The following is a 14,906-nucleotide window of genomic DNA, read 5'->3' on the forward strand; positions in this document are numbered from 1 at the left end:
TGTATGTGCACAGTATGGAATCAGTTAAGGTAGATACTGTCAGCATGTTTACGAATTTTTTGGTTTGTCTTGTCTTTGCCAGATAAGGAATAACAAGAAAACTGCTATTCTAGTAAAAGAAGTGAATCCTAAAAAGAAGCTTTTTTTAGTGTACAGACCAAATACTGGGAAACAACTCAAACTCGAAACATGTGCAGACCTGAAAAAGAAATATAAGAAGGTAAGCATTAAAGTTATGCTAGTTTTAAACTTAAAGGAAAAAAAAAAAAAAGACTTTTCTGGTATTTGTGCATAATTCTGGCAAGTAAAAAAACAGGCTTTTTTCAGAGGAGAGCTTGTGTTTGGGTCTTTTGAAGCAGGTATGCCTGGTTTCTGCATTCCTATATTTAAAGCGTTCTGAATATGAAGAATCTGTGGTGTGTAATAGAAAATGGGGGGTTTAGGGTCTAGCAAGGAAAAGTCTTAGTTTTGTGTAAGGTGTACAAACATGTTCTTAAATAAGCAGCTCTGTACAGTGTGTTCTAAGCAATGATTGTGAAGCTTCAGCTCTTTGCTGATGACACTTCAAATACTGTAACGGATTATTTTGTTTAGAGGCTGGTAAGATATCCAACACTTAATTTTGAAGTGTTGAATTTGTAAAAACTTGAGGTAACTCTGAGAATCAGGTCGACTATTGGAAAAGCTCTGAGCTTCTGCCATGCTCATGACTGAGATTCTGCTGCATTCAAGCATTTTGCTCATCCTTTGAGATGGCATTTCCATTGAACAGCCTGAAATTACAGGATACTGTACCTCTTTTCACCTTCAGAGTGGTGGTGCTCCCTCTTTTCTTATAGTAATTACCAAATTGCTTTTGTTTCATGCAAGTCTTAATGCATTTTACTTTATTATTCCCACTTTGAATGACTTTTCCAGGTACCTTCTGAAGATGCTCTGCCGCACTGGTTGGAGCAGTACAATTCCTCTGCGGATACCTGCACCCATGCTTATTGGTAAGTATTTGTGTGCTCACAGATGCTTTAACTTCAACTGCTTGCCTAAACTGGTTTCTCATTATTCTGTTCTTCTCTTCCTTATGTGAAATTTTCTGTTTCTTGCTTGAGAAAAATTAACCCATGACCAGTCAAATGGCCCAACCTTGGAGTGGAAGCACAAAGCTTTGCACTTGCCCTTAAAGTCCTAATATATTAGATGAATGCTAACGTATAAATTGCAGTCTAGCAAGAGTATAATGACTGTGGAGTAGTTTGTGCTTAAGTGTCTTGATCTGATCTATTATCGTGGTAGAATAGTTCAGATGTTCTTTTGGGGCAGAAATATTTATACTTCACATAGAGCTGAGATAGACGTCAGAAACAGCTGTTCTTGTGCTGCCTCTTCAGTGTCTGAGCTCAGCAGCTGATGTTTTAATTCCCGAGGAACAACGTAGCTGGTAGAAGTTTCAGGTTAATATTGGAGCTTCTGAAATAACACTGATCAGATACCAGTTTTACATGTAGCAGATTTGGATTCTCAGGTGATGTAAACGAGCAGTATCTTTGCCTTTAAGCTCTGTTTGTACATTTTGAAGATCTGGTCCTAAATAGGCCAACGCTTCTCAAAGTTTTACTATTTAAACGCGTGCTGCAGATAAAGTATCCTACCCTTACTGTGTACTTGCAGCGCTCAACTCTGAATACGTCAAATAACTTCAAGTCTCATTTTTAATTGAATTGGATACTTCTTGTTTCCAGAACTCTTTTGAAAGTTTTTTTTTTCCTCTGCGCAGGAGAGGCAATTGTAAGAAGGCAGGTTTGGGATTAGTTTGTGAAGTGGGACTGCGCTGTCGAACTTACTACGTCTTGTGTGGTTCAGTACTGAGCGTCTGGACAAAAGTAGAAGGCGTTCTAGCCTCTGTGAGTGGTACAAATGTGAAAATGCAAATTGTTCGCCTAAGGACAGAAGATGGGCAGAGGATCGTAGGTAAGTGGCTTGTATGCTCCTTTATTTCCATCTTGGAGTAGAAGGAATTTGTAACTTACAAGTGATTCTGTGGTGAGAGTCAGGTAGGAGATTTTATAATAAAAATGCTTAAAAGAGAAAAGGCTTGTCAGTGTCTGGGGAGTGCAGCTGTTGAAATCTATATTTGAAGTACAAACACTGGTTTGAGTCAGCTTAGAGAAGGAAGGAATTTTTTTTTTCCAGCCAGGTTTTGGAACACTTATTCTCTCAGTCCTTTTGATTTACTAGGAACAAAAACATTATATTCAGTCTGTTCCAGCCGAGCGACCTTCGAAAGCATAAGTGCTGCACTTCTGGCAAAGAATAGTGAACCCTTGAAATGGTGGTTTTCCTGGTTTTTGGGCTACTGAAAGTCACATGTAATCAATAGTTTAGAATGACTTCAACATGATGATGTTGTGTCTTGTCACCAAACCTCTTAGCGAAGCCCACATAGCTGGTACCTCAAAGGCTGAAGTAGTGTTTTTTTTTTTTTAATATGGACTTCCTGTGGATGTGCAATATCGTGGCAGCTCCTACTCTTAGTACCAGTTTCACTTGAAACTAGTCTTTTCATATTTAGACTTTCATGATGGTGTAACTTCTGTGAGACCAGAAAAACAAAAATAGCTGACTTCACATTTTATGTGGCAGCATTGAAACATAAAATTTCTTTGGGGCCAAGATGGCAACTTTTTCCTACTGCTTCATGACCTAAAGGATCTAGTGACTTCTGAAGATAAATCTCGTACTGAGAAGCAGAACTTGTAGCTGTGCTTGATTAAAATTGACATTGGAACTGGTCACTGGCTGTTGTATAAATGAGATGGTAGAATCATCAGCCTGAGGTTTTCATGAACAAATTGCTTGCATGCTTACGAAACAATTGGTTTGCTGTTTTCAGGTTTGATCATTCCTGCAAATTGTGTGTCGCCCCTTGTGAACCTCCTGTCCACGTCAGACCAGTCTCAGCAGCTCGCGGTCCAGCAGCAGCAGATCTGGCAGCAGCACCACCCGCAAAGCATCACCAATTTCAACAACGCTTAAAAGAGGACAAACCGCAGGTGTTGACTTCTTGACATTTGAGGAAAAGGCTGTAAAAGCATATCACTCGCATAAAAATCAGGGACAGATTCCAAAGAAATATAACTTTTTCAGTTCAGTTGTGTGCTCTCAAATACTTTGGGAATAAAGAGATCTAAAAGGGTTGGTAGAACTGAAAGCCAGCAGTTGTTTATGATGGTGCATCTGTCTTTCCTTATGCTCTCTGTAGTGCTTCCTGTTTGCTTTTACTTTTGGCCTTTTAAGCTACAAACCACAATTTGTTTGAAAATGCTTGAAAATCCCCAAGCAGGCTTTATTTTTATCTTGTCATACAGTGCTCAGGGTTTAACGCAGTGCATCAATGCCATTGCTGTGGGAGATATCCTTGAATGCATGTATTGAGTATATATATATAGAAAATATATATTGGGTTTTTCTCTTCAATTTATGAGTTTATAAAAGCATGAAACCTTGAGGTTGCACATCATGCATTCAGGTTCCTTCCCAGTTTCTGTTTGACAGTGCATGTCTCTGGAAACGGGCATGGACGGGATGAACACACAAGACAGGAATTCAGAGAGAAACACAATCTTAGTTGTACAGCATTGGTTATTGCATTTTTATAGTGTTTATACCCAGGTGTTGCATTTTTTTCTGGTTCTCTCCTGGGGGTTATATATTTGAGTCTACAGTATGTTCTTTTTTTGTGATAAACATCTTAAATTAAAATTAGTTCATTTTTAATGTATTAATGGTATTCCTAATGTGTACTGCAAAGACGGCTGGATGCCTATTTTCCTTAAATTGAAGCATTTCCTTAATCCGAGGTGGTTATGGAAACTTAAGTGCAAATTCACTTCCATCTTGCATACAATCTTATATTTTTTACTTCATTAATGTAATAATTTAATTTGTCACTTGTAAGATGAAACCTTACTTGAGCTGTAAATTAGAGAATGGGAAACACTTGAGGGTTCTGCTGTATGTGCTGTTTCTGTTACCCAGTAACTTGAATACTGTTTAATATGTTGTAAGACATTGTAGAGTTTATCTGGAGCTGTTTAAAAGAAATTGTAATGTACAAATGTGAATAGTCACTTATCTATAATATGGGTAAGTTTTGTTTTGCCTATAATAGTAGATGTTTATAAGAAAGTGAAGGACAATGTTTGTCATTTCTTGCTTGCACAGGTTGCACTATTGAAAAATTGAGATTGTATAAACCTGTCCAAAAAAACTACAAGATAATGATCTTGTAGATGTCAAATAAAAGTTATTGTACTAACAAGAAGCGGAGTCTTGTTTAGGCAATTGCTGTATTCCAAAAAAACCACTAACAAGTCTGTTCAATTGGAATTTGACAGGACTTGGCATGTTCCAGTCTGCTTTAACCGGGCTGCTGTCTTGCAGCCCAGCTCTTTCAGTTGAGCTCATTAACGAGGCAAGAAGTAAATTCTGTTTAAACCTTGATGTATATTTTAAGTAAGGTTCACCTGACAGAGCAGCGATCCGCCAGAGTGCATGTCACCCTGTGAGCTCTTGGGGAGCCAGACCCAAGTGTCACCAAGAATTTTTTACAGAAGTAACGGGGCCAGAAGTCCCACAACTTCAGGCTGAAGTGAGTCCCTGTACATTAATTACTTTGAGGTTCTGTTAACGCTGCCTGTGCCGGCGTGGTCTGGAGCACCTCTGTAAATTCCTTGTCGTGCAGGCGGTCGGTGCGTTGGGAGATTTTTATCCTCTGGCAGCACAGGGAAGCAGCTCCCGGTGCTGCGGGACCAGCGATGCCCTGGAGAGCTGCAGAGCACAGCGGGTTGGGAGGATGTTCCTGTGTTTTGTACCCACTGTTGGGTGGCTTTGGCATCCATTCCAGGAAAAGTAATGGGATTTTGAGAAGTATGTTGATGGATTTCTGTTGCAACAGATAGCGAACCAAATTGCTAATACCAGCAAGCTGTGTGGAGACTTCACTGTCTTTTTTTTTAAATTATTAGTATTTGGCGTAAAACTTCTACCATCTGAGATGGTAACGTATTTTAGATCTTAATCTTCAGTAAGATGGTTCTAGAAGTGGTTAGATTCACAAGTAGTTGTGGGGTTTTTGGTTTTTTAGGGTTTTTTTAAGTCATCGTTTAAATACGCTTCAGTTCCTAAGGGCTCTTCTCAGCCCATTGTGCTGACTTTGGTTGTTGGGATGAGCAAATATTGAATTGCGTATGCTCTGTATTGATAACCAAGCTATACTATATTTCAGGAGTTTCTAGTATATACTGTTCACTCACATTCTCTTAAACTTCGCATGGATTTACATCCCCTGGAGGGAAAACACCCACCAGTACTTAACCTAAAGATCCATAAGGACTGTTCCCATTCCAGAACCTGTTCCCCCACTTGCTCCCATCCCTGCTCTCTGCCATTTGCCACCATCAACGCTTTGGCTTTGCCATCCAGTTACTAACACATCTGCATCCGCAGCTCTGGAGTCTTAGAACATCTTAACCTTTAACATAAAAATAGCCTTCAAGCCACAGAGCCATTTTATTTGTTAATTCCTGCTGGGTGGTTGGGGTGTGGTGGGTTTTGGTGGGAGTTGGTTCCTTGCAGGAGCTGCTGATAAAGCTTGGGGGAGAAAAGAGGAGGAAAAGGAGACACCAATTGTCGAGTCATATAAATGATGATTTATAAGTAATTTATAAAGTCAGGCTGGACCAGAAAGGTCTCTGTATTTTTCCTGTTTGTGTGATGTTGATCTGCTTCGTACAAATCACCACCTGAAATGGATATGATGTTTATAAAGGATGGATGTCTACAATAACAGGAGCAAAGCGCAGTGTAAAACAGTAGTAATTTCTGTTCTGAAGCGTGCTGTACAAGGGGAGGAGACTACTTTGACTTGGGAATTGAAGGGATAAAATGTGGGGTTTTCTTTTTTAAACTGTCCCTTGACGGCAACTAAATCTTGACTTATTAACTAGTTTCATACTTAAGATGTGTCTGACACTGTTAATGCCATTATAACCCACTAAACCCCCTCTGCACAGCAAATTTTCCTTTTCTTCCAGTCACCACGTGGTCTGTTGGGAACACACACCTATTGTAAGGACTTCACATCCCCAAAGATTCTCCCTGTCTAGTCAGTGTCTGGCATTTTCTTTGTAAGTGAAGAAAGTTCTGCAACCTGTAAACATCTGTCAAGTGAATTATAAAGGCTTTTTTTGTATTTTTCTTCTGCATTTGGAATAAGCTTCATTCAGATCCCTTTGCAGTCTGTACATATATAGAAAGAGTCTGTGTGTACATAGAGATGTTAAAGGCTACTGAATTATTGAATGTAAATAACTCTTGTTTTCCTTTGTGTTGTTTTTTCTTCATGACCTTCCCAAGATGTATTCCTGTTTTCTCAACCTGCCAAACAGACAGTTTGTGTGTACTTTGAAATATATATAGCATATATAAAACTTGCAAGGGATGTCTGCATACATTGTAGGTGTTATATGTTGTCATCATTTTTTCCAAAGCTATCAGTTGTCTGTCTTCCATGATCCTTTTGATGCTGTGTGGTTTTATTCTATATTCTTAGCGTATAATGCATTTTCTTGAGAGAAATGGATTCCCGATGTCTTTCAGTGACTGGGATTATTCACTTCTTAGTACCTGTATCAGAGAGAAACCATTTAATTTTCATGTAGTTGCTTTCTTTAGTCTTTTCAATGCGTTTCAGATATTAAATCCCAGATATATTTCCATTTTCTTCCTCTTATAGTATGTCCAGTTGTGTATTCCACAAGCTCCTATGAGTTCTAGAATTAAACGCATCAGTAATAGGACATGCCCACTGTCCTACCGTGTAAAAGTATCATTCCTACATTCGCATTAAACGTTAACTGTCTGAAAAGCCGTCTTTCTAGAATGATTTGAGACTAGAAAAGGTGCATCTGTTATAGAGTATTTCTTCTGGTGGTTTCTGTGGTCAGCACGAGCTTGAACAACAAATGTGGAGAAATAACGGAGGTGTTTCTGTCCTGTAAGGGCAGCTGCAGCCAACGGTTCATGGTAAAGACCGATGGAGTTGGCAGAAGTCGTGGAGTAACGTGACCACCAACGTGGGAAACCTCTGGGGCTGACGCTTCAGCCCAGCCCCGTGTTGGCCTCATTGAGTTTGAAAAGCAGCAGCTCTTTTTAAGGAGAAAAACACGAAGGAGGGAAGAAACGACTGTAAATACCAGTGTTTCCCAGCCACAATTGCACCAGCTGAGGGCGGGTTGCCTCTAGAAACTTACGCTAAAGGGTGATAAGTAAAAACCAAGCAAGAACTTACTTGATTTTGATGTGCTTCGCTGTTCCTTAATTGGTCCAAAATAATCAATGTATTAAGTTTTATTTTGTAAGAGCTAACTTTGGCGTTTCTGAACTTTGCCACACTTAGGGCATAACTTCAATGAGACAGGTGACCTGCGGAGGAGCAGTTTTCCTGTACTTGGTTTGCACTGGTAAGGATAAAGAGACATTTCTACTGACAGTGCTGATCACGTGCATATTAATTTACCTACTTTCTGACTTGGGGAAGGTAACCAGAAAAATGCCAGATTCATTGCAGGTGCATCACGGCATTTTTATATGCCAAGTCATTTGGTTTATTTTTTTAGTCACTAACGTAAAGTCCCACAAACGTGAGACTGAATTGTAGTTGGGGTGGGTGTTTGCTGCCTCAGCATCATCCCACAGCCCCACGATAACTTTGCTGTCAGATAATCTCTGCACAAAGGATACGCTATTCTTTCCAAGTAGAACTCCGCTGTTATTAATTCTGCAGTCTGCACTGATAGTCCAGCATGACAGAGTTCCAAAGACACATAACGTTTAGGACGGATCGCGTGTGTTCTTTTTATTGCCTGCCCTAATGGGAACCTTTACCAACCTCACCGACGTCCTCCAGCGCAGGACTGAGCTGCGCGTCCCCGTGTTCTCCATGGAGACACCACCTGTGCGCGCCCACCGTCCCCAAACAACACGGCAGAACTTGGAGTGCCTGGAAATAAAATATTACAGCATTCTTAGAAAGATTTAAACGCACAAAAAAGTGACAAACTGTGGAACATGATGAATTGCGCGTTAAGTTGTGTTTGTTTGTTCATTTGTTTTTGTAAAAAAAATGTTAAATAAATTAAACTGACTACTACTTTGGGGCTTTTTTCCCTTTTAGTTTTTTATTGTGGAACTTACCCACATGGGCTGTTTATGCTGGAACATCTTCCAGCGCTACCTCTGCATACATTAAACATATTCATCATCACTCCATTTTAGGATCCTTCACACAAGCAGAAGTCATGTTGTAATAATCCAAACATCTTTTCTTTCAATCAACTTAAATACCTGGCACTTAACCTGGTTAATTTCACTGGTTAATTAAACTGGCTCTATTGGTAGTTAAAAGCAGATTCACTACATTCTCAGAATGTTAATTGTAACGATCTTTAAAAAGGGAGGAGAGTTTATAAAAACTGTGTCAAGATTCTACACATGGCATGCAAGTATCTTTCCTTTGTCCAAAGAGCTCGTTTGAGATGAACAGGCTGATGTAATCTGATTTTTGTGAATCATTTTATATTGACTTTTATTCTCATTTTCCCTGAACCTGGAAAAGGTGTGATGCCAAGTTCTCAGCAATAAATGAAGATGCCCAAACCTCAGAATTTAATTACTCATTTTCATAAAGCAGTAGGCTTTGTTCTGTAAGTCAGGCAGAAATGTCTTAAGAAAGGTTTTCGTTGGCTTTTCTCCAGTATGTAAATAATACACCTTAAAAATGCCAGAGAGGCAATTCGAGAGCTGACGGCTTCTACCTTTGGAAGTCCAGGTCTGGTTTATGTTCCTTCTTCCCAGAGGAATTGACTGTGCCTGCTAAATATACAAGGAATTGCAGGGCACGAAACGCAGATCTGCATCGGCTTGGCCGGAGTGACCCGGTTAAATCATAAACCAGGGTGCAAGCGATTTGATTATTCCTGGGTAAGATCTCCCATGAAGTTTCTTGGAGTGGGTAAAAAGGCAGATGCGAGCAGTGAAACGGTGAAGATGGGAGCCGGCAGCTGCCCTCTGCAAACCAGCCCCGCTGTCGCCCTCTCGGTGCAGGCGAGCGGGGCCCGGGGAGCGGGAGAGCTCGGACTGGGACTTCCCGGGGCTGCTTTAGTGAGGGAAGGAGTTTTCCCAGTTTTCCCATCCCCAGCTTGGGCTTTGGGGCTACAAGGCGGCTGCTGAGCCACGAGCGTCCCACTGGCCCTTTGCTGCTTCCCAGGGTGGGCTCAAGCAAAATGCAAACACGGGTGTTTCCTCCCTCTCCTGGCAAGAGAAAAGCAGGTCCCAGCCCCTCCTGGGGAGGGGAGGAGGATGCCAGGGCCTGGCCTGCCCTCCTGAGAGCCCTTTTGGGCAGCCGGACCAGGCTCCGGGGCCCTGGGGGCTCTGCCCTTGGCTCACCCCTCAGCCGCGCTGCCTTTGATCGCTGGCAAGTCTCGGCTTCAGACCGCACTATTTAAATTACAGGCGACGCTGTCTCCTGTGATGAGCGTCTGCCAGGGCTGTAAATCCTTCACATCCGGGATCGTCCGTCCCTTTCTCCGCCGACGGGGCCGCCGTGGCGGCTGCCAGGCTGCGGTGAGCGCCGGGGTGGGCGGCTGGTCCACGGGACGGACCCACAGCGCCTGCTCCACAGAGACCTGCGGCGACCCCGGGCTCCTCTCTTCGCCTTGCGGGGGGAGAAGAAGGAGCTGACGGGCAGCACGACAGGGCAGCAGGGTGCTGCTGTCTCTCTGCAGGTAGACGTTGGGCAGAGTTGGATTATTTGGCGTTTCCAAGCCCCAGCGCTGTGGGCATCTCTGCTCTGCGCTCTTCTCCCCCGGCCCCCCGTTGTTGTGAAGCTCCACATTCCTTTCCTCACAGTCATTTCCATTCTCCAGTCCTGGGCTTTGCTTCCACTCTCTCCTCTGCTTCCTTTGCTCAAATGACCAGTCACAAAACAATTAGGGATGCTCCCATCAGGCTTTACCGGCATCGCAATGAGGCTACAAGGGCCAGAGGTGCTTGTGCCTCTCGATTGTTTGTTTCAGGAATATGTCACTGCTCTGGTGACACTCGCTTTGCACTTGGCAGGTTTTCAGTGTGGCTTAACCCCGATGTGCCCCTCCAAAAGGAAATCAGATTCCGCAGCCATGGCAGGTGCCACCTGGATGCTCATTTCGCACGGGCACAATCCGATGAGGCCGTTCGGGTGTTGGTTTGCCGCCAGCCTGCGGACGGGAAGCGCTTCGGGCGAGCCAGCGCTCAGCTTTGCTGTGGCTTCCCCGGCTCCCGGGCGCAGAGCAGGTTCAGGAGCTTTCCCAGACAGGGCTGGGATGAAAGCGAGTCTCCAACCCTCCAGCCAAAGGGTGGGGTGCTCCCCGCACCGGGCGGGCGGCAGCGCGGCCCCGCCGAGCCAGCTCCTTGGCACAAGCTTCAAGGGCTCCAGGGTGGGAGGGTGACCAGAGTCCAGCCCGCGGGGCGAGAAGGGACAGTCCTGCCAGGCAAGCTGAAGGAATCGGGCAGGGTGGGGAGCTCGTTCCTCCAGAAGGACGATGCAGGGAAGCCCTGTAACCTGGGGATAACTGATAATTTATCCCCGCAAGCAAGAGCGAGGGAGGAGGAGCCCCTTGGCTCGGCCCCGTGCCCGCGGGGCAGGGAGAGCTCTCCCGCCGCTGAGGGGGTTCGGTAGCTTCATTTCCCTGTTCTCAACAAGCAAAATGAAGCCGTTTCCTTTCTGCTCGTATTTTCTTTGCTGGTTTTCATTGGAATCCGGGCTGGTTTTGACATTGGTGCCTGGTGCTTGTTTGCCTGGCAAGCTGCAGAGGGGAAAAGTCTCATTAGAGAGATTCCAGGCCTGAGCTTTTGTGGCTGAGGGCTTGGAAACTTCTTCCCGCTCCGTGATCCTTCAGGGAGACCTCCGGCCGGGGCAGGAGAGAGCAGGCTTGCTACTCACACTATCTCGAAGGTAAACCCTGAGTAAGAGCAAGGCCTCTTTATCTTAAAACATTTCCAGTCTCTCCTGACAGCTTTACAGGTGCTATTTGCTTTTTCTCCTTCTGGTACAGGCCGCCGCGGAGGCAGAACGTCCCCCTCGAAGATGGAACGAGCCTGGAATCGTCTCCTCAGCCCACAGGGCAGCACCCGCGCGGCGATGCCGAGCAGCTGTCGGCCTGGCAGGGCTGCTCCGCTTGGCAGCCAGACAAAAGGCTCAGGAGTAGGAGGAAAAACAAGGCTGGGAGGGAAAAAGTCACTCCAGATAATACGGCATCTGGCCTGGGAGGAACCATCTGAAAGTGGGGAGCTGGGCTAGGCTGGGGAAAGAGTTTTTTCTAGGAGAATTTAAGTGGAGAATCGGTCCGGAGTTGGCATCCAAGCTCCAGTCCGAAGTTGTTGAGGCCGGTGTGCTGACGTGGGCCGGGCGCTGGGAGAGGATTTCCCGGGTCCGAAGCTTTTGGCTTCAGCGCTCTGCACCGCAGCCCCTCGGCAGTGGGTCCGAGGGCTCTTTCGTGCGGGCGGGAGCAATCCAGAGCTTCCAGGGGCATTTTTGAGGTGTGAGGAGAAAAGGCAACAGGGCAGAGCTGGAGAATCTGCGTTTCTATTCAGGGTTGGGGCCATCTGGTGCATTTTGGCGAGGGTGGGGCAGCGAGCAGCAAACATCAGCCCAAAAGCAGCTGGCGGTGGAGGGGCAGCGAGGGCTGTCAGCTCTATCTCAGCACAGGGAGAGCGGGAGGGGAACCCTCAACCATCAGCAGTTGTAGGGAACAAAGGCAGGAATGTAAGGAGCTGTAGCAAGGAGATAAGAAGGGAGCAACAACGGAGCCAAAACGGATAAAATGCACAATTTTCCCGCTGTGCCAGTGTCCTGGGCAGCCCCACGCAGGGTGTCCCTGGAGCAGGGCCTGGGGAGGGTGTTCTGCACCAGGAGGTGCTGGCTCATTAAGATCCCAGTGAGAAAGGTATTCAGCTCTGGAAAGTATCTTTTAAAACGCCATTTGTTAGAGCCAACGCTCACTTGTATCTACCACTTGTGCTCTTCAAAGAGGTTAAGCCCACCTGCACTTAAAAAGCTGAGTTTTCAGCCGAGCCCTGTCAAAGACTTTTCACTTAATTTGGATGATCACCATAGTTTTAGCACACGAGAGCAGTTTGGAGATTAAATTTGTGCTCAGAAATTTGTAGGAGCATCTATGATTATTTGAAGTATGACACTGGGTCCCTAGAAATGTGGAGCTAAGTATTTGAATATAAACTCCCTCCAGAAAAAGGAACAAACTTCCCATCTCTTTCCCCTTGCTGCTACACGGGTCTCTGTGCTGGGTAAAGTGCAATTAGAACAGCCCCAAGTCACTCGATTCATTAAACGTGACAATTTATTACATTGAAATTAATGCACAAATGTAATGTTTCGCATGTGTCAAAGACATGCCAAGAAAAAACAAGGTCTTGTTGTGTCTTGCTTAATTCCTCTCATTGTTGATTTAATCCAAAATGATAACAAACAAGCCCAGTTTGTGCTCTCCATTTGCAGCTCTCCGAGAGCGTGACAGCCCAGCTCTGCAGACCCTGATGGCTCTTGAGCTTTATTTCCAGAGAAAAGGGGACAAGCAAACAAATCCCCAGCTCCATCCTGACAACCAGCGCCTTCCGGCATCACCCTTTGCACGTGTATTCCCTACACCCTCGCCAGAGGGGTGCGGCATCCAACCTCGCCGAGCTTCGGGAAGGGAAAACCTCCTGGACATCAGGCAGAGCTTTGGCCGAGCAGGGGCTGGAAGGCTGTGGCAACACGGAGTATTCCCTGTGGTTTGGGAGGAGCTGAGGTGAGAAAGTCAAACCAGGTGAGGGAACAGAGAAAATGCAAAGAAAAAGAGGAAGGGGACAGGGTGAATGTTGCAGATCTGGCACAACTGAGACGAGACAGCCATACCTGGAAAATACATCACCTGCATTTGCAGATAACTTGAAGAGACAAGTATCTCTTACTGTCCATCCTCCCTTGCTGCAAAACATAAGCACACATGTTTATTTCCAAGACATTTCTCAGTGTGGAGAAGGCTTGAAAATGTCACATGTGTGACAAAAGGACTCTGCTGCATTTCCTGCTCTATCACTTGGCCACTTGGTGATGGAGAGCTGCTTTTGCTGTCGGTAAACAAGACTGTGCCATCAGTCTGCAGAGCGGGGACCTGCGGCTTGCTGCAAACAGCTGCTGGAACTGTCGTCGTTCCACGCGATGCAGGGTTTGCATGTGCAAAACACAACTCTCAGCAGTGCAAGCCACGCTCGTGACGTAAAACAAGTTTAAGCTGCAGGCAGCCCCTCCGAGGGAGCTCGAATCTGTGGTCACCTGGCTAAACAGCTGGCCAAGGGCCCACGCACGATGGTGGTTTTATTCTTGCGGCCAGACTCAGTTCAAAACAACTGAAGTGAATCCACAGAGCGCAGGGCAGAAAGGGAGAACTTGCAGGTATTTCCTCCGCGAACCAACTGCAGCCGTGCCTGCAAAAAACCAAGAGGCAGCTGGTAAAGTCACTTGAAGCTTCTGAAGCGTCTGAGGCCACGCAGTGAGGTTGTCGTTCACCAGCATCTGATGCCACCAAAGCTCCCTGAGACCTGCAGAGCAAACGTGAAATCCTGAGATGTGGCACTGCTGGGTTCCCGCTGACAGGAGAAATCCTCCGGCCCTACAAGCCTGAGCATCTCACCAAGCCAGACCCTCACAGTTTGCTCCAACACGAGCAGTGTCTTGTGCTGGAATAAGGATAATCTTTACAGGATTGTTTCCTTAACCCCTGCAGAATATTGTATATTTTGAAGTTATGGCTAAAAAAAACCCAAAACAAACAAGGAAAACGCAGGGGATCTTGTTCTTCACAGTGTTGCTCTGAGCACAGTTTTGTAGAATTGGTGTAAAGCCGTGAAGACGGCAAGCTCGGAACACTCCCATTTCTCACTTGGTGTGACTGTAAACAACCGCCCAGCGATGGAAAATCCCAGAGCGGCTGGGCCATGCGGTCAGGAGCAACAGACACGCAGCTAGTGACAAATCTGGGAATGAAGTTTTAAGGGATGCAAAGTTCTCAGTCACACGGTACTGGGCGTGAGGGTTTACCGGTGCGATCTTACAGGACTCTAATGAGAATTTACACAGTTAAAGCCTGAAGCACCAGGATGAAAATATTGTCACTGAGTGTGTAATTCTGTGCGTGGGGCTCTCGGGTCCCGTCTCTAACAGAGCGGAGCGTGGGGCAGTTGTAAGGATGGTCTGTGCTGCTCTGGGCTTCCCCATGATACCTGGAGTCATGAACTTGGGCTGGAAATAAAACACGGAATGGTAGCAAGACCGCATATTTCATGTGGTACCAGTCATAATTTTTAGATGTTTCTTTCGTGCAGCGTGCATTCACTAGGGCAGGAGTTCAAAGCTGGGCTTGCTTTTCCCACTGTGCATCAATTCTCCTTTCTGCTGAGGAAATAATCAAATTTCCCTGTGACTATTTCTGTGGTTTTGCAACAGAGACGCTCCCCGCAGTCCCCGGTGTGACAGACCGTGGGCCTGAATCAACGCCGTTTAAAAGGAATTTGCCCCTGACTTCCACGGGGCAGGATCAGGCTCTCCGTGTTTGCTGTCATGGGCGTTAAGAGCAGGATATAGGCTTGGATTTACGTTAATCAGCATGTGTAATAAAACTACCAAATACCTCACAGCTCTTGGCGTGGCTTCTGGTGAGATGCCCATGTGGGTCTTATCTCCCGGGTCTCGGGCTGAGCTGTGCACCCAAGGAGAGGTTGTCCAGGTCCCAAGCAGTTATATCGGTATAAAC

At 45.5% G+C, this 14,906-nt stretch overlaps 1 protein-coding gene across 1 annotated transcript in view; it reads left to right on the forward strand.

The window, feature by feature from the left end:
• Positions 1-4,318, forward strand: part of SBNO1 (strawberry notch homolog 1) — a 29,894-nt gene extending 25,576 nt beyond the window's left edge. The window contains exons 29-32 of the mRNA XM_065646198.1: positions 83-220; positions 919-995; positions 1,772-1,965; positions 2,888-4,318. Of these exons, the coding sequence (XP_065502270.1) occupies positions 83-220; positions 919-995; positions 1,772-1,965; positions 2,888-3,030 (552 nt within the window). The 3' untranslated portion in view covers positions 3,031-4,318. The remainder of the gene's footprint in view (positions 1-82; positions 221-918; positions 996-1,771; positions 1,966-2,887) is intronic.
• The last annotated feature ends 10,588 nt before the right edge of the window (positions 4,319-14,906 follow it).

This window comes from Caloenas nicobarica, chromosome 16, assembly GCF_036013445.1.
Source record: "Caloenas nicobarica isolate bCalNic1 chromosome 16, bCalNic1.hap1, whole genome shotgun sequence".
Classification (NCBI taxonomy): Eukaryota; Metazoa; Chordata; class Aves; order Columbiformes; family Columbidae; genus Caloenas; species Caloenas nicobarica.